This window comes from Epinephelus fuscoguttatus, linkage group LG5 (assembly GCF_011397635.1).
Source record: "Epinephelus fuscoguttatus linkage group LG5, E.fuscoguttatus.final_Chr_v1".
NCBI lineage: Eukaryota > Metazoa > Chordata > Actinopteri > Perciformes > Serranidae > Epinephelus > Epinephelus fuscoguttatus.
Window position 1 is genome coordinate 16,327,996 of NC_064756.1, and position 25,149 is coordinate 16,353,144.

Here is a 25,149-nt window from a genome sequence, read left to right on the forward strand (position 1 = left end):
GGCCAAACCATCCCAACATTACTGTAAGCCGCTGTCAGATAAATCTTTGTATCTACCATGAGTCAGCGCTTCAGGAATTAGGAAAAGCCAAATCGTCTTCAGCCTGACATCCCAGCATTTTAAATATACTCTAGCAATAAACCAGCGGTGGCTAAATTACAGTGATTTTAAAGGTAAGCCAAGAGGTTAAAAACATGTCTGTTTTTGGCATAACAAATCTTCTGCGCATGAAATGGTTCAGTGTGATCTTGTGATCACAAAATGGAAAAGGGTTAATGATAGCTTACAGTTTAAACTCTCACATACATACCTCTGCCCACCCTGCTTGTTGAAGGCGCACGCTAGAGCCACCACCTGACCGGTGGCCCTGCTCGCCACTGGTACACAAAGCATGGAGGAGATCTCACAGCCCAACATGCTGGACAGTTGCCTTCGCTCCTCCTGACAGGAAGAGAAGTGGAAAAATCAATTTGATATAGCGACAGAATAAATGGATAGATAAATAGATAAGAAAGAAAGAAACTGCTTACAGCACTGATGTCCTGAAGAGTAATCGATTTCTTCTTCTCCACAACCTGACCAAAGCGTCCAAACATCAGCTGAATAGAGAGAGAAGGAGAGCGATAAAGGCCGTGTGATTGAAAGAAAAACAATGCAATGAACCCGAGAGACAGGAAACAATCATAATTGCCGAGAGAGTCCCTGGTGATTCTCTTTAAAATATATAAATAAAGCTTGTGTATTCTGAGTCTATTACCTCTCTTGTTAAATTAACACAAATAACCCATCTTGGGTGTGTGTTTCTCTTTGTGTCCTTATATTCCACACATCATTTGGCCTCAGATACAAGGTCTATTAGCACCATAAAGCCTGTTACAAATACTACATCGGCGCCGCAACCGGGTACGAGACTTAAAGCGACCTGAAGGAAGTGATTACTTGCCCAAATTTCTTAATTATAACCCCTGTCAGGGATTATAAAAGATTACATGTGGGGGTTTAGTCTACCGTGTCAGTCAGAGAGACCTGCAACACTTGCATTAAAAGTATGCTCGTTAAAAATGGCAACAAACCTCCCTAAATGTATCTTATCGTATGACCTCAGTGTGAAAAACTCAAGTGAATGAATGAATGAAGGTGTGATTTACTTAACTGGGAACAAAGACCACAAACACACCATTATATACAAATAATGTCAAAATTAATATCTATATGAATTCTTGTGTTTGATGGTCTCACCGGGAAGCTGATCTCCTCCTCCAAGACTTTGTCTCCAACTACCTGCAGGTCACAGAGGTCAGAGGCCATTCAATGGAGTCACTGCTAAAACAGTATGTAACATTTATTTGTGTCTTCTTATGCTTATTTGTGCGTACCTGGCAGAAAAGCTGGTGGTTGTCCTCGGATACCAGCAGCAAACAACAGCACTGTGAATGAGTCTGCTGCTGCAGCTGAAGGAGAACACAAACATGCTATCAGTCCTGATAAAAAGTCATAAAAAAACTCTCCTTTTATCAGGCTCAGTCGGGCTTTTGGAGCCGAGTCGAGGTGTGAAGATAAGATTAGACATCAGTGGACAAAATGACTGGAGCAATAATTCAATATTATCTACATTGTCTGGCAGAAGCATCAGCGTGCCAAAAAAAGAATTGTTAGTGTGAATTAAAATATCTCACACAATAAAATCTGGAGTAAATTCAGAGTTTGTGAGAGGAGTTATTCAACTGTATTTTCATGGACAGTGATAATACAAAAATATCATATTACTATAAACTGCCTCACATGTCTACACATACTCATACATGCTCCTATAAAGTTGCATCCTTCACCTCATGATCATCTCTTAATCCTGTTTCCCTGTCACAGAAGAGAGCTATAAGAATGATTGAATTATTATAAACCAACCTGTTGGAGCCATTTCTAGCAAGTCCTACTGTCCTATTATGTTTTGAGTCACTTTAATGCCACCTGACCTGGCATCTCAGGACCCTTTAATTAAAGGCAGGTGTGCTGAGGTGTGGAAGACGCCACGGTGTTACAGTCTTTAACCACTGTGTATTTGGTTAGTCTTGTTTTTTTATTGTGTGATGAAGTTGTTTAATGCCCCACTGATCTGAGCTTTGTCTTTGTAAATGCCTGTTAATTTGGGGAGTGTTTGTTTGGAGATTTTTCATTTTTTTTGAAAGTGACAGTCATGGTGTCATCTTGCAAGTCCCCACACATCATGCAAATCAATCAACTCTTAAACCTGGATCATCAAACAGTGAGTAAGACTAAAGCAAAGACAGTGAGTTCATCATATCTCCCGTTATGGCGTCTGTAGGCAGATATTTTTTTAACTTATTTGGAAGTCGCAATACAACCAATGCTCTACTTATTAACTCACATGCTTAAAAATGTTGTGAACTGCACAGATAATGTACAAAGCAAACAATAATTTGCTTTCTTATTGTACTCAGAGGCTGTTTGAAAGGGAAAAAAAGGTAATAATAATAATAATAATAAAATAAATTAAAAAAAATGTTAAAAAAAATCTACAAAGTGTGGATTATTGACATGATAATTATTTTAAAGAATAAGAAATATTTTTTGTATTGATTCTCTTTTTGTTTTTTGTTTTTTTACAATCTAAACCTGTTGGTGAATGAGTTACTTATGGGAATTTAAGTAAACATGATAGGTATAATAACCTGAAGCTTCACCTTTCGGGTTAATATTTTTGTCTTTCCTTTTGTTATTCCTTTTAGTTTAATGCACCTGTTATTCATTCTCTATTCTTTGCATTCCTTTTAGAAAAGTATTAACAAAGATTAAAATAAATTACCACTATATCATACTACTATGAGGGATTAAAGCATTTGTGCAAATACAGAATCAATTTTAAGAATTAATTTTGATTTTGACACACGATCAAGGTTTTTCTTCGATGTTGACTCCCCACATAAACACAGAAAAAGTCACATATAGGTGCCTGCGTCTGTCTTAATGAAGGAGTATGTATGCACTCAACGTCTCTGCTGCTGTGCTTTGTAAGACCTGCAGAGTCGCCACCAATTTTCTGCTGCTATCTGTGACGAGAAACATTTCATTCATAGACTGAAAAGCACCTCTAAGGTGGGGACGCATGCCCGTATGTGCACAGTTACATGAATACCGCAGGGGCATAACAATGTACATGATCTCACACACACACACACACACACACACACACACACACACACACACACACATATACACACAGTCATGAGAGCAGCATTTCCTCACACATCATTCTTCTCTGTAATCCACAGAGCTGGATAGAGAACAAGCAGGAAAGGGATATACACCAGCCGCTGCCAACACACTTGCCCCCCAGTCACATACGCAAGCACTCAACAACACACATGAACACACAGACACACACACACACACACAGCACAAACATAAACAAGCAAGTTGTCGCACCCACATATCATAATAAACCCCTCCACCCCCTTTTTCCCAAATACAGTTAATCTCGTGAGAGCTGCCCTGAGCACTTCCCACCAAACTGACGATTCCTCAGAAGCAACAATCTCCCGCTTCTTTTCCTCCCTTCCTCCTCCCTCTCCTCCCTCCCCCCTAACCCCTTTTTACAACTGTAACAATAAACAGGCGAAACAAATCATGTCGGATTCGAAATGCATTTGAAAACCCCTGCAGCTTTTTGCACCACCACGACTTCTCCCTCTCCCTTTCTTCAGATGCGGAAAAACTACTACAAATTCAGGTTTAGAGGAATCAGAGGCTGATGTTTTAGATGCAGGCTGCACTGCGGTGTTGTTTCACCCCGAAGATCTAAGTCCTGTGGCGTCAAGGTAGCAGCGAAGGTGCAATCTCTAATTGTTTAGATTTGACCAAACTTTTTTGGGGAAAGGAGGAGAGTGCTTAGTCCCCACACATTGTAAATATATTTGTTTTCTGCTGCAAGAAGACACAGATCACTGCAGTTAACAGCCCTCATTAATAAAAAATGACAAGAAAAATGAGAAAAAGAATGAGCTTATGATATATTATATACTTATATATTTTTTAACACTTATTTAGATTAATATTTAAAATCTGAGTTGTGCCTGTTGTTTAAAAATTAAAACAAACACTAAGAATTTCACAGAGTTTTTCTTTTTGTATAAAAATAATGAGCCTTTGTGATAGTCGACCAGAGGGGAAATAAATCCCCAGAATTTCCTTGACATATTAGGGCTGCAACTAATGGTTGTTTTCATAATCAATTTCATTTGCCAATTATTTTCTAGATCCATTAATTCGTTATTCTATAAAATGTCAGGATAAGGTAAAAAATGTCTGTAACATGTCCAAAATGACATTTTCAACTTCTCAAAACCCAAAGAAATTCAGTTTAAAATCACACAAGATGAATGAAAGCAGCAAATCCTTGCTGAAAACCAGTGAATGCAAAGTCCTTGATTTTTTAGTGGAGACAAACTTTGACTTAACTTTCTGCTTTACCAAAACTTGTCCCAAAAAAAATTCCACCATGCTCAATAAGCAGTACGAAAAACAGAATCACAAGCATAAGGTGTGCGTAAGGTCATTAGACTTCCTTGAAGCTCTGCTGGACTGAGACTTCGTCCCTTTGATGCAGCATAACCTTCAAATCTCCTTCCTCTCTCCTGTGATATCCCTCTCCATCTCATATTTTCTTTATCAGTGAATAATTCCATACATTTAAATTGTTGTCAGGTTTCTGCACACACTGTAGGTGATAGCTCCCCTCTCTGTATCCCTCCTCTCTCCCCCAGCTTTTACCTCACTGCAATCAATCACTGCACCTCCTCCCCTCCTTCTCACAGAGAGTCTATCATATTTATGGAGGGGGGGCATACTGTTGCTGTGGGGAGACCGATGAAGCAATTGTGTGATAAAAAGCTTGTGGTATAGGTAATGACAGGACGAGGGGAACAAGTCACCGGGAAGGATCTCATGTTCTGCATGTACTGTATGTCTTTAACTGTGTGTGTGTGTGTGTGTGTGTGTGTGTGTGTGTGTGTGTGTGTGTGTGTGTGCATGCACGAGGGAGCATATGAAAGATCTCAACCACTTACATAATTGATGACTTTGAGCTGCAGAGAGGCCGCATCAAGGTCAAAGAGCTCACCTGAAAGAGAAGAGGGAGAGAGTGAGTGATGGGAGTGAGAACCAGAGAGGAGCACGGGCAGGTTGGCGCTAAGGAAGACGGGGAAATGCAGAGCATGTACGCAAGTGGACAGAAAGCAATCCAGGGAGGGATGCACGGAGAGAAGGAGGTCGGGGCAGGGTGAGCGGGGACCAGCTAACAGAGGGACTAATAATGAAGACAGGACAGGGGATGGAGGACCGTCTGGACTGCAGATGAAGACAGAAGGAACGAGCTGGACAGGGAGCACAGAGAGGCGAGGCAGAGGCCGGGGGAAATAAAACGGAGGAGACTAAAGCCGACTCATATTTGTTGACAATTACCAGGGAGTAAACAACGTTGATGCATGTGTATGTGCATAGGAACGGCATTAGCGAGTCCACTTCCATTATGCATGAGATTTTAAACAGCGTTTCTGCGGTCTGTTTTCACACAGGAGCTGTCACACATTGCTTGTGCCACTGACGGAGTCCATCTAAATTCATGGAGCTTTTTATCCAGATGGGCATAGCCTATTAACATAGGACACCTCATATATACCACTAAGTGCGTGTGTGTGTGTGTGTGTATAATTATGTTTACTTCACAGTGTGGTGTCTGTATAATTGAGGTAAAGATGATGTAAGAAGTGAGGGAGTGGAGGAGGAGGATTATTTAACATGCCTCGATGTATGTTTGTGTGAACCATTTGTGTGTGCGTACCACAGAGTTGCAGGATGTTGCGATCCAGTTCGCAGTAGTCCTGCTCCGAGACGTTGAGGTGCAGAAGTGCATTGTGGGACTGTATGGGAGAGGGGCTGAGAGGAGGCCTCTGGTAGGATGTCTGAACAGCCTGGACTCGCGTGCACGCCACTGAGGCCTGCAACGTCATGCACATATGGAGAAACAGAGACAGGGGTGGGTCAGTTTACTGAGTATGAATCACATTGCAATTTTTGTAATTAAAAAATATTTTACTTTAACCTTAAAATAGACACAGTTTATGTTTTCTCTTTAAACATGAGGTTTCAAAGTATTTTTATCATGAAAGAAAGTTTCATGATTTCAGACAAAATTAAAATCTGATCAAGTAATCCTTGACAATGTAATGAATATTGTCCATCACACTACAAGCAAACGAATCCCACTGCACTAAACTAGATTAGACTAGAAACTAGATTTTTGTTCAGGCTCATCACCGAAAACTGTAAGAAAATCCACAGATCCTGTTTGGCTTTGTAAAAAGAAGCGAAGTCTCAAATGCCACATGACCCACAAACCTACAGGAAGCGATCCATAAGCGTAAATTCGACTTCATGTGTCTTTGCTGTGGTGAAACTGTTTACATTTGTAAAACCTGTGACACTTTCATGTGAAATTAAAGTATGTGTTTACAGAGTAAGTTATATGCATTTGCACATCAATCTGTATTTTTGTGGATATGACTCTACACAACACAAAAATAAAAAGTGTTTGTGGAAAGTGAAGTGTTTGTGGATCATGGCACACATTTGTAGATTGTCTTTTGTGGGTTACAAAAAATTAAGTCCAATAAAAACACCCATATGATTTTTTGTAACCTCATTTTATAGTCCTGAATCCATGTAATCCATTACGACCCAACCCTGCAGGCGAGCAAAGTCAGGTGAGATTACAGAAAATTTGAGAGAGCAAATTATCAGACTAAATACAGTTCGATGCTTTCATCCAGAAAAATGAATGAATTAAACAAAAACCCACTGAAGTAAACATGACCAGTTTTTATACAGAAATCAATACTGAGAAAGTGAGTGTGAATCCAACACACACGTTTCTGCAAAGTTATAAAATGACGGATTTTTCTTATTTTAATATTAATAGAGTCTATCCAGGACTGCAGGCAGTCTTAATATAAACTTTGTAAAGAAGCAGAAACAAGCTTTTTGGATTTATGATCTCAGAAACTTTCAACTTCAAGGCTGTTTTTATGGTTATTTTATTAAAGAGTTTGATAGTTTAGCATACTGTTTAATGTAAATTCTATCCTTGCTGCTATGATGATATTTTTGCAATGTTTAATGGTGTATTTTCTTTAAGTTTGTGTTTTTTTTTTTAGGTGCAGCATCCTTTAAAAGCTGGCGATGTGTCTCCAGTTCTCAGAAGATAATCAAGAGAGAACGCCTTCTTGTAAAGTACATACAGGATGTGCTTTAAACCCCCTGATAAAGGCCCAGTATCGAAACGTGTTGAACTCTTGCAGTAAGTCCGCTACTGTTGCCAAGTTGCTTATTTTTTACATTTGTGACCATAAAAAACAGATAAAGAGAGAGCTTACGTGTTTCTCCAGCATGTTAAGATGCAGTTCATCCTGATCAGATAGTGGATTACAGCCCACCTGCAACACACACACACACACACACACACATTTCAGTGCAGTCCAGTGAATGAGCTTGACTGTTGCTCTTAGAGCCTCCGTAGAGTTCATTTAATTTGCGAATGTTGAGTGAAACCAAATGAATACGACTATATGTCATTCAACTGCAACTAACTTTTCATGCAGGAGGTGATGTCATCATCATTAGAGTTTGCTTTTGTTGCTTCAGTTTATTAATTTATAAACCTTTTTGTACGTCCTCAAATGCAAGGACTTACCAGTAAGACAGCGATGGCCTTGTCCTGCTCCTGATCCAAGAGAGGAATGACAACAGCTGAAAGAAAGAACGAATACAAAAAGAAAGGAAAAGCATTCATATTACATAATGCGTTGATTCAGACAAAACACACTCTTGGTCCTTTTATCGGCCCCCTTCAATTTTCTTTCCATGTCCTTGTCTTGCTCTTAATCTTTTTTGTTCTCTCTCTGTGTTCTGATAGGAATAAGCAGGGGAAAAGAACATGGGAAATAATAAACCTAATGTCCTTGCGTAACTGTTCTTTCTTTCCTTTCATTTTTTGTTCCTGTCAGTGTGGAGCAGAAAGCAACAGCAGATCTGTATGGACAAAATCTGTTTGATCTTGGGGGTGCATGTGTGGACAGCAGGCGAAACGGCAGACAGAGTGATGTGTTTACCACGCTGGTACCAAACTATCTCCTCTTTCTGCTGCAACATGAAATGTTCAGTGATATTTATTGATCCACAGAGTGCAGAGTGGTCGTACATGTGTACTTTAGGATGTCTCTTCATGATTACATCCCCTCAGGTTGTTCTCTCATTCCTGTTTTTAGATAAAAACAAAAAATGTTCATTTGAAGAGGAATGCGGAGTGTGTTCGATGCGCTCCATGTGAGCTCTTACATTTTTTTCTCATCACAGACCTTTCATTGCTTTTTTTGGGGGGGGGGTCTCTTGTCCAATTTTATTGCCCACGCAGCTCCATACCTATCCCTCTGCAATCATCATCTCTTGTTCGCTACTTCTCTCTCTACCTCCGTTCGTTTTTTTTTTCTCCCACGCTCTCACATCTCTCTGCTCCTCTGCATGAACAGGAGCACGCTTACACACCCTCAAACAAGCACGCACACTCAGATATTGGTCCATTTGTCTGTCTGCCAGCATCATTCAAGCCCCTGCTACACCCTTTAACATACACACATGCTGAAGAGCCACACACACCTCTTCTGTGTGCTGGTAACGGAGCTGCGAGGCAGATTCTGTATTTCTCTGGCAGTTCGGACGGAGGGAGGCCGGCGCACTGACATCGCTTCAGCTGGTCCACGATAGTCCTAAGACACAGAGAAAGACAATTACCTCCAGCACATCACACACTGTGAGGAGCGCAGAGAGAGCGTGTCAGACGCTGGGGAGACAAAGAGGAAGAGGGGATTTGGAAGACAATTGGAGCAAATGGAAAAATAATCAGCGGCATTACAAAAACAGACACGTTGTGCTCACTGACACTAACCAAAACATGTCTGAATAGAACTATTATTCACTGTCAAATTATATGAACTCAATACAGCCGTGTGTGTGTGTGTGTGTGTGGAGGTGCTGGCCAGGTGTGAAGCCAGGTGTGATGATGGCAAAGGCGCAGCTCTGTGCCTGTGTTACATTTAATACAGAGGGCAGCTCTCTTATGCTAAAATATGATACATTTATTTATTCTGGACTGACGACTGCCAGATGACACAAATGCACATGCATTTGCACACATGCACAAAACACACGTGTGCCTCCGCACCTCAGTGAGCAAACACACTCAGACTTGCATGAATATGGAAATGAAGGACAAAATGAAGGAAAATAGTTTCACTGATACACACAGGTAAATTCAACATCTATGTGCTTCTCATAATAATCTACTGAAACCCCCAGCAGCTACACACACACACACACACACACACACACACACACACATTGCAGCAGTCACTCCACTACATGCTCACAGAGTCTAAAATCCCCTCAAACCATTGCAGCCAAATCTCCGCATGGTGCATTGATTTTAAAGTGTCCATTTATTTCAGCTCACTGAGGAACAGTCCACTTCAGTCGTTGCAGTTTACTATGGTGGCAAATACAACTGACCTTTGTGTATTGTCTTTGGTCAAAGCAGCTTTACTGCACGAGCGTGAAGCCAATTTATCGCAGGCATGGCAAAGAGCAAAAAACCCACCCTGGGGCGCTGAGAAAAACACTGTTATTTAGTTGTCGCTGTGCAACAATGACACACCTATTAGATGATGCAATTTACATGTCTGATGTATAGAGATAAGTATAAGGTTGACTAAAGCCTCACAAATCAGCTCGGAGCAGTCAGCAGCAACACTAGCTCAAATTGAATAACATGTAGGTCAAAGCTGGCGTGGTGGGCGGTGTGTTGACAGTGCAGCGGTGGCCGGTGACCACAGTTAGAGACTTAAAGATGGACATTTAAATAGGTCACTCAGATACAGTAAAAGTGGGTGTGTATTTGGCACTCATGGAAATGAGCGAATGATTAATTTATCTGGGTGATGCTAATGACTTCATGTTCCTGCCTAAACCGACATCACGGGCCCCATTTGTCATAACTGCTTAGCCGTCATTAAGAAACACTGCAGCTCTGTGCAGCTGATGGCGAGCCAGTGTGCGAATGTCTTTGTTAATATATATGCAGCTCAGGTATTGTGTTGTGTGCTATTTTCTGTATGAGGTTTTTGCAGATGACGGAATATGAACGACATGATCGACAGTGCGTGAAATAGTTCTTCTCTCCACCATAACAGTTATTAGTCTGTGTGTTTGTCCATATGTGTGATCATTTGTGCATTTTATAAAACTCTAAAGGAGAGTGGCAGTCCAAAGGCACGCACTTTTTAAAAGTCATAGCTCACAGAAATTGGTTCAGTCAGGCCAGTTTTTCTGATTTATAAATGTTTTGTGCTTATGACTTACTGGGTATCCTTGGGCAAGATACTGAACTGGCCGTGCCATTGGTGTGTGAGTGCATCTGATTATTTAAGCTGAGTAGCAGTTGGCACCTTGTATTGTAGCCTCGGCCACTGGTGTGTGAATGTGTGTGTGTAAATGGGTTAATGTGACTGTTTTGTGTAAAAGCCCTTTGAGTGGTTAGGAGACTAGAAAGGCGATCGGTGATATACTGTACATTCAAATCTGCATTTTGAGTCGTATCTCGTTCGCTTCATTACTTTGAGGTGACTGTGGGTCAGAGGTAGAGCAGGTCGTCCAGTAATTTGAATATTGGCAATTCGATCCCCGGCTCCTCCGGTTTGCATGTCGAAGTATCCTTGAGCAAGATAGTGAACCCCAAATTGCTCCTGATGGCTGTTCCACCAGTGTGTGACTGTGTGTGTGAATCTGTAGTGTAAAAGCGCTTTGAGTGGTCAGAAGACTAGAAAAGTGCCATATAAGTGCAGGTCCATTTATTATTATAATGTGTCGTTGACTGGCTGAAAATGAAATCTAAGAATAACTAAACTGTTTAAATCTAAAATATGTAAAATGTTAATGTCATAACTGTATTACAGTCTTGCAAACTGAATGTTGTCAAAACCTTTATGACATACAATGGCAAAAACATCTAATTATTTGCATATTAAGTAAGACATAAAAAGCCTGTTTCACAAAATGGAAAAATGCTTTAGATGGAAATAAACCTACAAGTCAAAATATTTATTGCAACAGTTGTGCAGCTACATTGTTTATGTAACACTGCATTCTGTATGTTTTAGACCTTGGACTGTGTGTTTTTCTTTTCGCAGTATCTCCAACAATAGCTTGTGTAGCTGTGAGGCATCAGTTATCTTGTACACAACAAATAGTTTTAGAGGATAAACAATCACGGAAGCTGTCTCGGCTGAAGTTGTTTGTGCGTTTTTCCTTTATATATGTGTTTGTATGTGTGTGTGTGTGTGTGTGTGTGTGTGTGTCAAGGTTGCCAAGGACCAGTTAATGGGTTTGCATGTATTGTAAAGTGGGCTGGAATGAGGCTCAAACAAAGTGGCCTTCTGCCTCTCAGATGGGTTCACTGAGTGTGTGTGTGTGTGTGTGTGTGTGTGTTTGAGTAGGTGTTTGTGCTTATGTGTGCATGTGTGTGTATGCCAAGGTCTTGATAACAGGCTTATATAAGCAGGTGAATTGGAGGGAGAAAAGTAACAAAGTGCCCTGTAGCTCTTTTAATATCCCCACTACCTCTATCCCAAATGCAGCCCCGACGAATGTGTGTGCAAGTGTTGTATATATATGTGTGTGTGCGCATACTGTACATGTGGCCTGTGCTCGTGTCCTTGCACGCTCGTGTCTGCATAAGCATGTTGGTGTGTGAGGCCATGTTTGTGTGGCAATGAGGTGCTGGAAAAAGGCTTCTTGTCTGACAAACAGACAGTTTCATCTATTATGCAGTGTTGGTTTTTAGCTGAAGCCTGGGCAGCGGTCGCAGTAGCACACGGGGTTGTAGAGCTTCAGAGAGCACTTAAGAGAGGAGAGGATCGCCGTGTCTCACTGAGGGACCCCGGGCGCTGTCACCTCGGCTATTAGCCCTGCGACGCTTCCGCGGGGAGGGGGATTGAAGGTGAGAGAGAAAGAGGAGATGCGGGGAGGGGAGGGGGGGAGTAGATGGACCGAAACACAGCCGGCTTAGTGCTTCATGGCTCTTCGGGGAGAGAGCAGGCTGAGAGGGAAGAAAAGGGCAACGACAGGCTGATGCCGTGAGGTGGGAAGGTGGGATGGCAGATGACAAGAGAGGGAAGAAGTTTGTCAGGGAGAGGAATGTGTAATAAGAAGGGGATAAAAGTGAGATAAGGGGAGAGTTTTAATGAGAAAGCAATAGAGATAGGGGATGAGGGAAGAATAAGAGGTGGTGAAAATGAGAGGATAAGAGACACGGAGGATGTCCTCATGTGTCTTTATGATGAGACTCTCTGTTTCTGTGGTGATGATGTGATTTTGGGCTGCGTGGCTCATATTCATTCAGGTGGCACCTACTAGTCACACAGAGGAAACAGCCGTCTCTGTTTCTCCTCTTCATGTCTCCCTTGTTCTATTGCGATACATCTGCTGCTTACTGCACACACACACACACACACACACACACACACAAAGTGTACACACCTGATCTTTCCCTCGTGCGGCAGTTCGTGTGGCGGGTCGTCACATAGCAGCCTCGAGTATCCCTCCAGCATGTAGACACACACACACTCCTGGAATAAAACACACACATAAACGTGCACATTCATTGTAATATTAATCAGATTGTAATTAATTTAATGAGTGATGAGGTTCATCCATTTGCAACAAGGCCCGGGCCTCTGCTCCTTGGTCTTATGTCAGGGCTGAAGCTTTTAGCTCTGCCACTCTGAATACTAACAGGAAGCTTTTAGTTTTCAGGTGATAAATCAAGGAAATGTCAATTATGTTGAGCTGTTTGTGCAAATGTGGAGTGTGTGTGTTTGTGTGTGTGTGTGTGTGTGTGCACAAATACCGTGCTTGGTAGCAGCTCCTGTATGCTGTCTCGAAGGGCCACTCGAAGCGAGCGTGCGTCGACAACTGCCGCCAGCCGCAGCAAAGCATCCTGAGGACAGAGACAAACAGATGCCCTGATGTCTGTTTGGTTGTTTGTTTATGATCTCAACGTGCGCCTCCAAGAACCTGAGGCCTTGGCGATAGTTTTATTTTTTTTTGTGGGTACAAGGTTTACATTTCAACAGCTCTTCCCCAGATATTCAGCTTGGCAGGCTGTGTAGGCCTCTGAAATAATATTTAAAGTGTGTCACACTCTGTAACGCACGGCAATCTGTGCTCGTTGGAGGCACAAGTGAGGTGCTTAAAAAATGAAAACTGAACTCAAACATCGTCAGGGATTACTGGAGTTGGTTTTGCTCTTCAGGACACTCAATGATTTTTGTTTCATTTTGGCACTGTGAAAACCAAGCACTTGACAAGAAGCGCTTGATTATTCATGAAATGAAATGGCGTATGATAGTACAACCGACAAAAAAAATCTCACGGTTCAGAAACTACATAAAAGATATTTACTTTCTGCTCATTGCTGAGCGCTTTGAAGATCGGATAGAAGCACTTAACTTGGAGGAGAGTGGTAGTTATCTTAATTACAGTCTGCCTCTGATCAGTCTGATCAAATTTAAAAAGATCTGTTTTTTATGTGTCTTGACTTTGATCAAATATCTCCTCACATCAAAATTAAATACACAGAAAAATACTAAAGACAGACAAGCACGGAGGATCTAATCACAGCTACTAAAGGCTTATGCATGACTGAAACAAACTAGTCTGTACTAAACGTTGTCCAACCATGGAGTGCTCATATCTGTTCCTATGTTCCTAAGTGGCCACACTCAAAGGCAGGGCAAAATGTAGGTCATCTGAGGGGCACCATGAATCATAAAGATGGAGATAATGGAAAGTCATAATGTTGCATGATGATATTGTAAAGTGGCATACAGAGTTGAGTGAAGAGAACTTTAAAGCAAGGGCGTTGCGTTTGTTTCAACATTTGGGTGGAGGGGGAGTCTGGAGCCCCCCCCCCCAAGAAATTTTGAGCGTCAAACACTTATTTCCTGCATTCTGGTCAGTTTTTATGTACCTAGTTCAGACCAAAGATTCATGACGACATGAGGTGAAATGTGCAACTACTTGCAATGTGTCGTTCTGCAACGTTCTTAAGACCTGCCGGTTCACACCAATGCAACTAGATGAGATGGTGTATCATCTCTATGCAACAACTCTCTGTACTGTGTTCTGATTTTCAGCTTTTCAGGCTTATTTTGTGGCTGAACATAATTTGTAGCTTCTTCAAATATGAATGAGGATAGTGATAGTGAGATACTGGCTACAGCTGCATTTGTAGTAGTGATGAAACAAAACGAGCATGAGATGGACTGTATTCATAATAAATATGTCATAATAAATATGCCACAGTAATATAAATAACCAACGGCAATTAATCAGTCAATGACAGTGTGTGTGTGTGTGTGTGTGTGTGTGTGTGTGTGGGTGTGTGGATGGGGAGGCATAAGCCCATACAGTGAGCAGTGAGCAGCAGCAGCAGCGATCCATTGTCCGACTATGGCACAACGTGAGGACAGAAACAGAAACAGAGGACTCGGCGAGGACGGAGCACCTGCTGCGGCAAGCGAACACACCGTCTACAGTCATTTTGACTTGACCAGAGGACTTCACTACAAACCAATTGGCTGTTGAAACAGGTGACAGGTTTAACATTCTCAGTCGAGCTCAGACCTGCCAATTTACAGCTCTGAAACTTTTCCCTGCAACTCTCTAAAACTGGTCAGAACTGGACTATACATGTCTTTTTGCGTCAGTTTCTAAAGGATATATCATTGTACTACCTGCTTCAATCGTGCATAGTTACTACTTCTGCTTGCCATTTCATGGCAGACTGCAACCATTGCATTTGAGGTTGCATGCTACCACCACCTACCACCTGTTGCATCAAAGGGTCACATTCTCGCAGTTAATGAATCTTGAGTCCTCTGCTAGATTCATGTTTTTATTAGGGGTGGGAATCATCAGAGGATCCACGATATGATATTATCGCGATACTTCAGTCACGATACAGTATTACTGCAATTTTAAATATGTTATGATAACATATTCATAAATGGGTTAAGAATATTTTGCTTATATACGCTGCCATATATTGCAATATTTTCTCAACTGTAAATGATATCCCCAAAGGAAAGCTTTCTCAACATCTGTTTTATCTAATCAGTTTAAAAAGTTTTCAGTCTGTTCATCTCACTTCCATTTTTTTGCAGCAGCAAAATGTATCTAGTGGACTGAAAAAGCAGTTGTTTATATTATTCTAGGAGGCTACCTAAAGTTTAATTTGTATTTGTCATATTAAAGATTTATATACTTGGCGCTGTGTGTGACGATACGATATTGCCAAACAAAAATATCATACTATGCTGTATCGATTTTTTCTCCCACCCCTAGTTTTTATGGGGGGACATGTTCTGAAAATTAAGGAGGACAAGTCCCTTGCACCCCCCGCCAAAATCTACACCTCTGCTTGAGAGGAAAGTTCAAACTAGGCTTGGGCGGTATCAAAGTATTACAGTACTTAGATTTAGAAATCCGTACGGTAGAAATCCCGAAGCTATGATTTTTAACACCGTCGAAAATACAAATGCTCCTCTTTTGATCAAACTGATAAGGAGATGCTGTACTGAGGTGATGTATTGTAGTGCACAATATGCACCACCAGAGGTCAGTCTCTACGGGTGGAACAGGCAGCTGAGCTGAGAGAGATAGCAATTGCAAGTGGTGGGAATAACGTTACCAGACTCTGACCCTGGTCGGAAATATCACCACATAAAGTGTCATCATCCTCCATTCATTATTCTATGGGCTATAAGCATTCAAACAAAGCAAGACTGAGTAGTCTGAGCAGACTAATTACATAGTAGACACACAATATTGTAGGCTAGACAGTGACATACATGCTACAATGACTTCTATCACCAGTAGCTCAGTTTTTATGTTTCTTTTTGTTAACATTTACCATCATGCACTGTATACCCTGGTGAAATGTCAGTAAGGTATGAAAAAATTCTTCCTTTGTTGCCCCCACACACCCAGCCAATTGCTGCATAAAGTGGCTGTGCTTGCTAAATGTTGGTTTAGAAAAGAAGAAAACTGCGAAAAATAAAACAGCCCTTCCAATCCCGATACGTTAGAAAGGTGTTTCAGATGCAGCAGGATCATCAGACAAGCACTTTGTTTGCAGCATACTAACGCCTTAAAAGGGTCAGTGTAACTGCAAGGTGAGAGCAGTCTGTTCTCTCTTTTTGCTCCTCTCAAAGCAACTTTTTGCTTTAATAAAGATGAGGTCTGGAAACTAGAGGAGCAGAGAAATAGGAAAAAAGGAGAGCTGATCTGAGAAAACACTGCAGCTTATATCTTAAGGTCAAGCAAGATTCAGCTTGTGCTTCGAGGTTTTTTTTTTTTTACATTTTCACCTTCCACAAAACAGGCGCAGAGAGCCGCAGCGTCTCACAACCACAACTTTATCAGCTCGTAACATCCCATGTGACGGCTAGAAATTCATCCTGTAAGAATATTTACACACTGTGTGCAGTCTACTTAAATCCCTACCAGTTCTAGTCATCACTCGGCATTATTATTACATGTAACCGTAGTGTAAAAGAGAATCTCAGCGGGACTTCAAAATCTGATCAAAGCTTAGAAAAACACTGGGAGAAATCGCAGAGGCTTAAAATGCCACAGCTTTTTAAACTGTGTACTGAATATAAATTGGAAAGATAATGTTGGAAAAAATTGCCTGTGATCATTTCTCTCTCAGTTGTTCTGATAAAGCACCACAGTCGCACAGCCGAGCTGGAAGGAAGAGCATCTTGTTCCTTCTTTAAGCGTACAACACCACAGAGGTACTGCAAGCTGCGTCTGCTGGGGGGCCCGATGTTCTACCGAAGGTGTCCATCTGTCACCCGCTCTTTTATTTTTCTTCTTCTCTGCTTTTTGGACACCCTCCCTTTATACCTACTTCCTCTGTCAATCGCTCACGTTCAGGCTTGTGTTTGGATGACTGGGGCAGTTTGAGATTGTCGGGGGGAGGGTTAAGGAGTGAGGGAGGAGAAGAGTCTTGTCATGCCTGAGCACTCCGTGTTGGTTATTACATATGATTAGATATGATTAAATGCGATTAGCTTTGATCACTCAATCAGCCTGCCAGAGTGCTGTTGTAATGAAGTTGGAGCTCTGCCAGTGTGTGTGTGGGGGTGTGTGTGAGTGTGTGTGTGTGTGTGTGTGTGTGTGTGTGTGTTAGAGAAAGTATTTGAGAATGTTTTGCATCTTAAGCTGCAGCTTTTGAAAATGCTTGTGTAAATCCCGATAAATAATATTTGATCGAAAGTAGATCTGAGCTGCAGACAAACGCTGGCTCCCCGTCTTCCCCACTCTGCTGTCAAGAACTCGTCGAGGATAGACGCTGAAACCTGTCATCCTTTGTGTGTGTGTGTGTGTGTGTGTGTCTGTGTGCGTGTGCGTTACTAGCAATAAGATGTATGCCTTTATAAATGTCAAACTCTGTCTTATGACCTTTCGCAATAATTTCTTGCCATAAACCTCAAACCATCTGTTATATTAATTTACCTGCCTCTAAACCCGTCAGCAGACACACACACACAAACACAAACACACACACACACATCCAACCGCCCACTCATCAGGTCCTGATGCAGACAAGGACACACATGATGATTGTTTTAGCTTGTAACATGATCACAGCTTTTTTTTTTATTCTTGCTTAATGAAATTTCACCATTTTATCATGATTCATTTTATTTTCACCATTTTCTCTTTAAATTTGCTTTTTTCACTTCCATTTTGTCGCCGCACGTAGTGTCTCAGAAATGCTTTTCGGGAGCTGAAAAGAAAACGCGCTGTTTGTCATTTGAATAGGGTACGTTTAGAGTTCATCCAATTGGGATTTTTAAGGGTCACTGAACCTCCGCAGCTGGAAGAATTAAATAGAGGACAGTGTAATCCTTCAATTAGTTCAAAACTGAGGCATGACAGCCTTGGAAATTTTGAATGAAAACGGCGACGTGATTTCATTACACTAACACGGTTTCTTTTTCGGTAATGCCATTTCAATTTATGTGAATTTGGATGAAGCTTTTATCTGAATTATATTACAACAGTGTACATTTTTAATATGGGAGACATCAAATCCTCCCCTGATGATGGCAATAGAAACAAAATGGCATGAAAGGACAGTGTGGAGAGCCATTATGATAATGATGTATATTTATAATATTTATCTAATTATGTTTTATTTAATTTTAGAAATACTCCCATAGATTCCATATTTATTCCACTCATTGGATTACTGCCATTCATAATTTGTTACAGCGATGCACTCATCTGTAGCAGGATGCATTGTGCTCTAGTCTCTGAATATAAAACAGTACGAATAATCACAATTAAACCAGAACAATTCTGTTAATGTCACACTAACACATACGCTGATTTATGGCCTTTCTCTCCTCCTCTCGTTTAAACCCTTAAACCCTCTCTCCTCCACACCTCTTCCATTTCCCTCCCTGCATCTTTCTACCTGAACCCCTAAATCTTACGTCTTCTCCTCCTCCCCCACTCCTCCTTTCATCAGGGGGTAGTCTTTGCTGTTGTCTTTATCTGCAGCCTTTCTAATCACTCTGAGCGCTCTGACATTTTGAAGGGCACCTGTGATCAGCATAACTAAACACAGATTCCTCTCTATCTTTATCAGGCACCCTCTCATTCACATGCACACGTTTTCCTTACAGGCTCTTCTGTTCACCACCTGACATTTTTGTTCATCACACAGCGCATGTAAAACTGTAATTTTCACAAGATTTTTTTTTAGGTTATCAGACTGATAGCCTGCTCTACAACGTCCCATCAACCACAAGTTTTCTTTCCCAAAGTGAGAGGCACTAAAATATAATTATCATCCCTACTACTGATAAAGCACCTGATAAAGTCTTATAAAAAAATGATCAAAGGTAATCATGATTGAATCCCCACACTAATTAATACACCACCTGCTGGTTGCTCTACAAATTGGCCAATTATTTAAAGCTGAATCCCCACCAAGACCCTCAAATTTGGTTTCATAAATAAGAGATCACTGTCTACTGAGCCCTATTGATAAACGATCTGATTCTTCATGCACAGTCTGAATATGATTGGTTTATGTCAGGCTCTTCTCACAAACGTTTGGTATGTTTTCCTACTGAAATGAATGCAAACAAATTCGTACACATCCCATAAATTCTGAAAGGCTGTTATCAGGGGACCACGCTACTGCTTCCTTGTTTCCTTGTTTACTCCAACCAGCACATTGCTGGTTGGAGTAAACAGTGGGGTGGTGGATGAGTCACAGAAATCCGAAGAAATCTGGACTTTCCCCTGGAAAACTGCGTGAACTTTGAATCATTTTAAGGTATGTCCTCGCCATGTTTCTTTTCCTCAACCGAACCTCCGTAACCTTACGTTAATTATGTGACTGTACATTACGGACATGACGTCATTCAAACTGTTTTGCGTGCATTTTTCGTAGGATATGATATGAACCATTCTATCAGAATACGTTGTTTATGTGTGTGAATGTCTTCTCACCATTGAATGAAACTTCCCACCTGACCAATGCCTGATTTGTAAGTCTTATTTCAAATTAACCCCTAAATTTGACAGCAACACTTGAGACTCTTGTATCTTAAACCATCTCTGTCAGCTATGAATTACTTTGTCCATGGCAACAGTCAGCAACCTTAACCATCAAAAGAGCCATTTTTGATCAAAAATAATTCAGAAAAATCTGCCTAGAGCCGCAAAGCATATTTGAGCCTCATGGTAACATTGTGTATTAAGTCTAAATTAGCCTGTGGATATTAAAAATAGGTCTGAAAGAGCATTCAGAAATATGATTTACAAGATGGCTCCTCTGCAGTGGGCTATTTACAATCATTTGTGACTTTAACTTGACACATTGGCGGTGAAAGCAGACAAATCTGTCCACCCACTATTTTCCTCTGAGACTTTTACTTTTATGGATTTGGAATCCATTGCTGGCCCAGCTAGGGAGGCTTAAGACTAGTTACTGCTGTTAAGGTTCGGCAAAATATAGAGGAAAAGGTGCCAGGCTGCAGATATATGACGTGCATTTTAGTTGACAAAATGTTAAACTTTTTTTTTAGTGCATACACATTGAAAATAAATAAATAAATAACCATTATTCATTTCCATGTTGTTGTTTTTTTGTCAAAGCAAAAGAGAGCCACTGCAGAGAGGACTAAAGAGTCGCATATGGCTCCGGAGCTGCAGGGTGGCTACCCCTGGTCCAGGACAAGTAATAATGCACCATAATTTGTATATCACCCACTTTTTCATGAGCCATTCATTTGTGTATAACCTATGCAATCGAGAGGGCTGCGATCAAGTCACCAATGCGTGGATGGAAGAAAAGAAGGATGCAGTATGAAGAGCAGAACTTTGTGTAAGGTGGCACGTTGGGGTTGAAGATAGGTCACAAAACACAGGACTTTCCCCCAGAAAACCTTTTTTGTGTCTCATGTAAATACAAGTGGACTTCGAGTTATTTTAAGGTACACTGTTGCCATGTTTCTTTTTTTAAACCTACATAACTTGGCCATTTCAGGGATCTATAACGCTGAATATTGCTAAATTCACACATAATACCGATATTGTTGCTGATTAATTATCAAGTAGTCTCCAACCTTTTTCAACAGTGGAAACATTTGTAATGATCACACATCTGTCTGGGTCAAATTACCATCCAATTGACATTTGTCTATTTATCACATTAATATAAAGTAATGAAACATAGAGCTTCCCTATTTAGTAAATTTTATTGACAGTTTCAAAATACAGTACAGCTGTTTCACTACGTGGGCGTTGCATTACGGAGCATTATCAGTTCATATAATTACGGTGGCTTCAACCATAAGTGTTTTCCCTGAACACATTCATTTTCTGTTTCCATCACTAGCAGGCATGACTGTTTCTAGTTGTAGCCTCAGGAACACAAAGTTTCACTGCTGCATTTCATTGGCTCATTTCTGGGAGTTTGTCTTAAGCTACAAGGAGACTGTGTTTTTCATTGAAAGAAAATGACTTTCCTGTTGCGGTCATGATTTCAGTGTGCACATAGCACCAGCCTCATGCAGCCAGCTGGAGCAAAGGCAAAGTATCATGGGAGTCGAGTTAAAAAATATTTGCATATATAGAATTACTGTGGTTTTCAATAGTTTTCCATATGTTGTCATGTATGAAAAACCCAACTTAACACTGTGAGCAGACTAAGAAAATTATTTAAACAGCATTAATATTGGAATGATTAAGCTTTTTGATCCATTAATCAGTTACTGTGATCACTACAAGCAGGTTCCACTGTACTTGAAAGCGTCTCACAGTCAACTTTCAGGCCACATCTTTAACAGTAACCTTTCTGAACCTGTTCGCACTGCTTTTAGGGCCTGTCACTCCACTGAAGCTGCCATTAATAAATAGGTGAATGATTGTGTGCTTACTATGGATCACTGTGCAGCTTCTGACACCATAGATCACTGTACACTCCTAGACTGACTGGAAAATCAATTTGGCGTCTCTGGCCTGGCTCCTGCATGGTTAAAGTCTTTCTTATCTTTTTGCCTTAACTTCAAGTGAGTTGCTTATAATTTCATTACTTCCGACCTTGTACCTGTTTCCTGTACCTGGCCCCAGTCTCAATCTACCGTCTTTAGCTTCTGTCTTACCTTCCACTTTTATTTGTTCTTGCTGCAGGTATTCAACTGTAGGCAAAGCGGTACAAAGCGTCTGAAGTGTGTACACTTCCCCTGCAAGAACTACGCTCAATTTGCTCTTCAGGAGGACACTTAAACCTTAATATCTCTGTGAAGCCGCTCTGCAGACAGTGTAAAACAGCACAAGAACATAGTGGTCAGCCCACAGGTATAGTGGTATGGAAATGAGATTATAGTGAAGCGGGGCTTGACTGCTGAACAAGAAAATGCCAACTTGCTGTGAAGGTTAGGACAAAAAAAAAATACAGGGCACAATTTTACCCTTTCGTTCAATCTTTTGCCTGAACTACAGCAGTCAAAAATCAGAGTTAATGGAGAGGGAGGTAGACATTTGGAGCATAACTCCAGGAGGACAACTCACTGAAAATCTTAATTAAGTCTATATGGACAGAACTGTAGCTTGCAGGATAAAGCCAAATCAGGTCTGTATAATATTGAGATAATTTCCCACTGAGCAGAACTAGGCCAGATAGTATTCTCACTCTCTTTCTAAGTTTTATTTTAACCTGTTTGGTTGCCTGGTGAGCAGGGATATATTCTATCACATAAAACAATACAGTGAGTGCTGTATTGTTTGGAGTTGTACTTCTACTGTACATAAAAGATGTCTTTTCTGACACTGCCTGATTTGTACACATTTATATATGCTGTCTGATTTCAAGCTGATTAAAACCAGATTAATTCCCACAGGGATTTGACCCAGCTCTGCTCGTCAGCCCTCATGTTTGCAGTATTTTTGCTCACTAATAGTGAAAGCATAATTACACAAATAGTTACACAGTTGTATTTGGTGGAGCAGGATCTGCTCTCTGAGGGGCTCTCCATATGAATCCAGCAGCAGCAGGCGAAAGGTTCAACAGGAAGCAGACTGGAGCCCCTGAGGAGCAGACCAGTGAAATATGGAATATTCATGATGTGAGATGTAAGAAAATGCTACTTCAAATATATTTGATAGACAAGGAGAAAGATTAGGAGGAGGGGGTGGTGGTGGCTTGTTGAATACAATAACATATCCTATTGTCTTTTGTCAAGAAAGACAACCAGATTTCCTGCTGTTTTATGTCTCTATTTTATAGCTTATGAGAAATGATCAGAACTTGTTTGAATTAGTAGAAAATTTCTAGAGGTTCTAGCCATCAGAGTCATACACTGGGTCGGGTACCTGCAGGTACATATATAATTTTACGGGTACGGACATTGGTAAAGATGACCTACACATGGACGGGCAGTGGGTGAGAACAAAAATATATCTTTTATTTTGACATCTAAGTCAGTATCATCAAGCCCCAATTCCTTTTATTTTGAAAGTCATTGGCAGAAGTCAAACCTTTGACCCTATCGTCGCATTTGTCACTGGCACGGAAGACTCCAGAGATGAAACTTTGTATCCTGATGATAAGGTGGCAGCACACAATGAGTTCAAGACATCCAAGGAGGATCCTTTTGAGGTTTTATGGTGGTGGGAGGAGCATGCTAAAATGTTTCCTAACCTCACAGTGATTGCGCAGAATGTTTTCAGCATCCCGGCAACGAGTGCAACCAGTGGAAGAAACTTTTTCTCCGCTGGATTTGTAATTCAAGAACTGAGAACCCAGCCTAATGTGAGTGACTGTAGCCTGTGTGTGTTTAATCACAGGTGCAGGTCATGTCTGGTGGCAGGACCTTTATTAACGGGTGTGGGCGGGTGCAGCTTTGAGTTAGACATAATGACGGGTAACGGATCAGTTCTAATACTGAGCTTTACAGATATGGGCGGGTGCAGGTTTTCAAAAATGGCCCTGTGCAGGACTCTGCTAGCCACATCTCATGATCTTCATCAATGGATGGAGTGTGCTCAGATTAAGTCAAATCTATTTTATTTCTATGACCCAAAATCACAAATTTGCCTCACAAGGCTTTACAGTTGGAATAATATATGACATCTTCTATTGTTAGACCCTCAGTTCAGATAAAGAAAAAAACTCCAAAAACCGATAGAGGAGGAGTTTTTCTTTCAAGACCGACAGATATGCAACAGATGTTGTGCACAGACTGAAATTACGATATTAAATTCATAATGTGGAGAAACAGAATGAAAACATAAGGTTTAGAAAACAAACATATATCAAGAATAAGCATCTCATGGAGATGGAACAATGACGGATGCTTCTTAGGTAAAAGATGAACTTTAGACCTTAATGTTTTATATAATTTTTTGAGCGAAGCCTCCCTGTTGTCTGATTTGCCCCTGTGTGGCTATTATATGTGACCAGCTGTTATTTTATCATTTTGGTGGACAGCCCTGCCATAAAAGGTGAGTGACAGTCGTATTGTTTGGATCTGATGTTGATCCGCTGATGTGACATGTGAATTACAGGTCCTGTTTTCGGAAAACTAGCATTGACACAAATCAAACACAATTTCTTTCTCTTGTGCACTCCTATCTGCGCAGGATCAAAACTGTAATCATCATCAAAGTAAATCATATCAAATTTTCTTCAGCTGACCCTCTCCCCTGATCATCAGCAACAATCAGCCACTTCACCACAGCAACACACAAAAAAATGTTATCTTTAAAGGAGGTGCTGTTGACAGCTTTGAATTTTTCAAAATACACCTCTGTGAACACAATCAAAGCGTTCACGTTAAAGGTCCAGTGTGTAGGATTTAGGTGAACATACTGACAGATATTGGATATATTCATAACTATCTTTTCATGTGTTTTCATTACCTTAGAATGAGCCAGTTATATCTACATAGGGTGCAGGTCCTCGTCCAGGGAGACCACTATGTTGTTTCTACAGTGGCCCAGAGCAGACAAACCAAACACTAGGTCTAGATAAGAGCCATTTGCATTTTTGTGTTGGTCACCACAGCTCTCCTACATGCTTTGGAAACAGTTTCAGCTGGTTGCAATCTGCAACCTTACTGTTAAGACAACTAAGTCCTACATACAAGACGTTTAATTCTGTCACCTAAATATGAACTAGTGCTGTGAAAACCCTCAAACATCTGTTTAGAGACTACAGTTTTTACATTTCCTTTGACTTATTGTCCCAGGTCAGTTGTAGGTAAATTATGTTATTCAGTGCGTTTATATATACGTGAATAACCCGTCATTGAGGCATATCCCAGTCATGCTCATATGCGAGATAGGGTTCTTTCACGAGCACAGAGAAATCAGGTTATTCACATTCCCTGTATACATGATAAATACTAGTTACTCTAGTTACTCCTGGTTACTGAT

At 40.9% G+C, this 25,149-nt stretch overlaps 1 protein-coding gene across 2 annotated transcripts in view; it reads right to left on the reverse strand.

The window, feature by feature from the left end:
- LOC125889477 (cGMP-dependent 3',5'-cyclic phosphodiesterase) overlaps positions 1-25,149 on the reverse strand; it is a 226,478-nt gene that overhangs the window by 28,243 nt on the left and 173,086 nt on the right. For both annotated transcript variants that reach the window (XM_049577508.1, XM_049577510.1), the window contains exons 3-13: positions 13,031-13,120; positions 12,661-12,749; positions 8,728-8,837; positions 7,766-7,821; positions 7,449-7,508; positions 5,858-6,014; positions 5,085-5,137; positions 1,377-1,451; positions 1,240-1,281; positions 531-599; positions 311-441 (exon numbers count right to left, since the gene is read on the reverse strand). In XM_049577508.1, the coding sequence (XP_049433465.1) occupies positions 311-441; positions 531-599; positions 1,240-1,281; positions 1,377-1,451; positions 5,085-5,137; positions 5,858-6,014; positions 7,449-7,508; positions 7,766-7,821; positions 8,728-8,837; positions 12,661-12,749; positions 13,031-13,120 (932 nt within the window). The remainder of the gene's footprint in view (positions 1-310; positions 442-530; positions 600-1,239; positions 1,282-1,376; positions 1,452-5,084; positions 5,138-5,857; positions 6,015-7,448; positions 7,509-7,765; positions 7,822-8,727; positions 8,838-12,660; positions 12,750-13,030; positions 13,121-25,149) is intronic.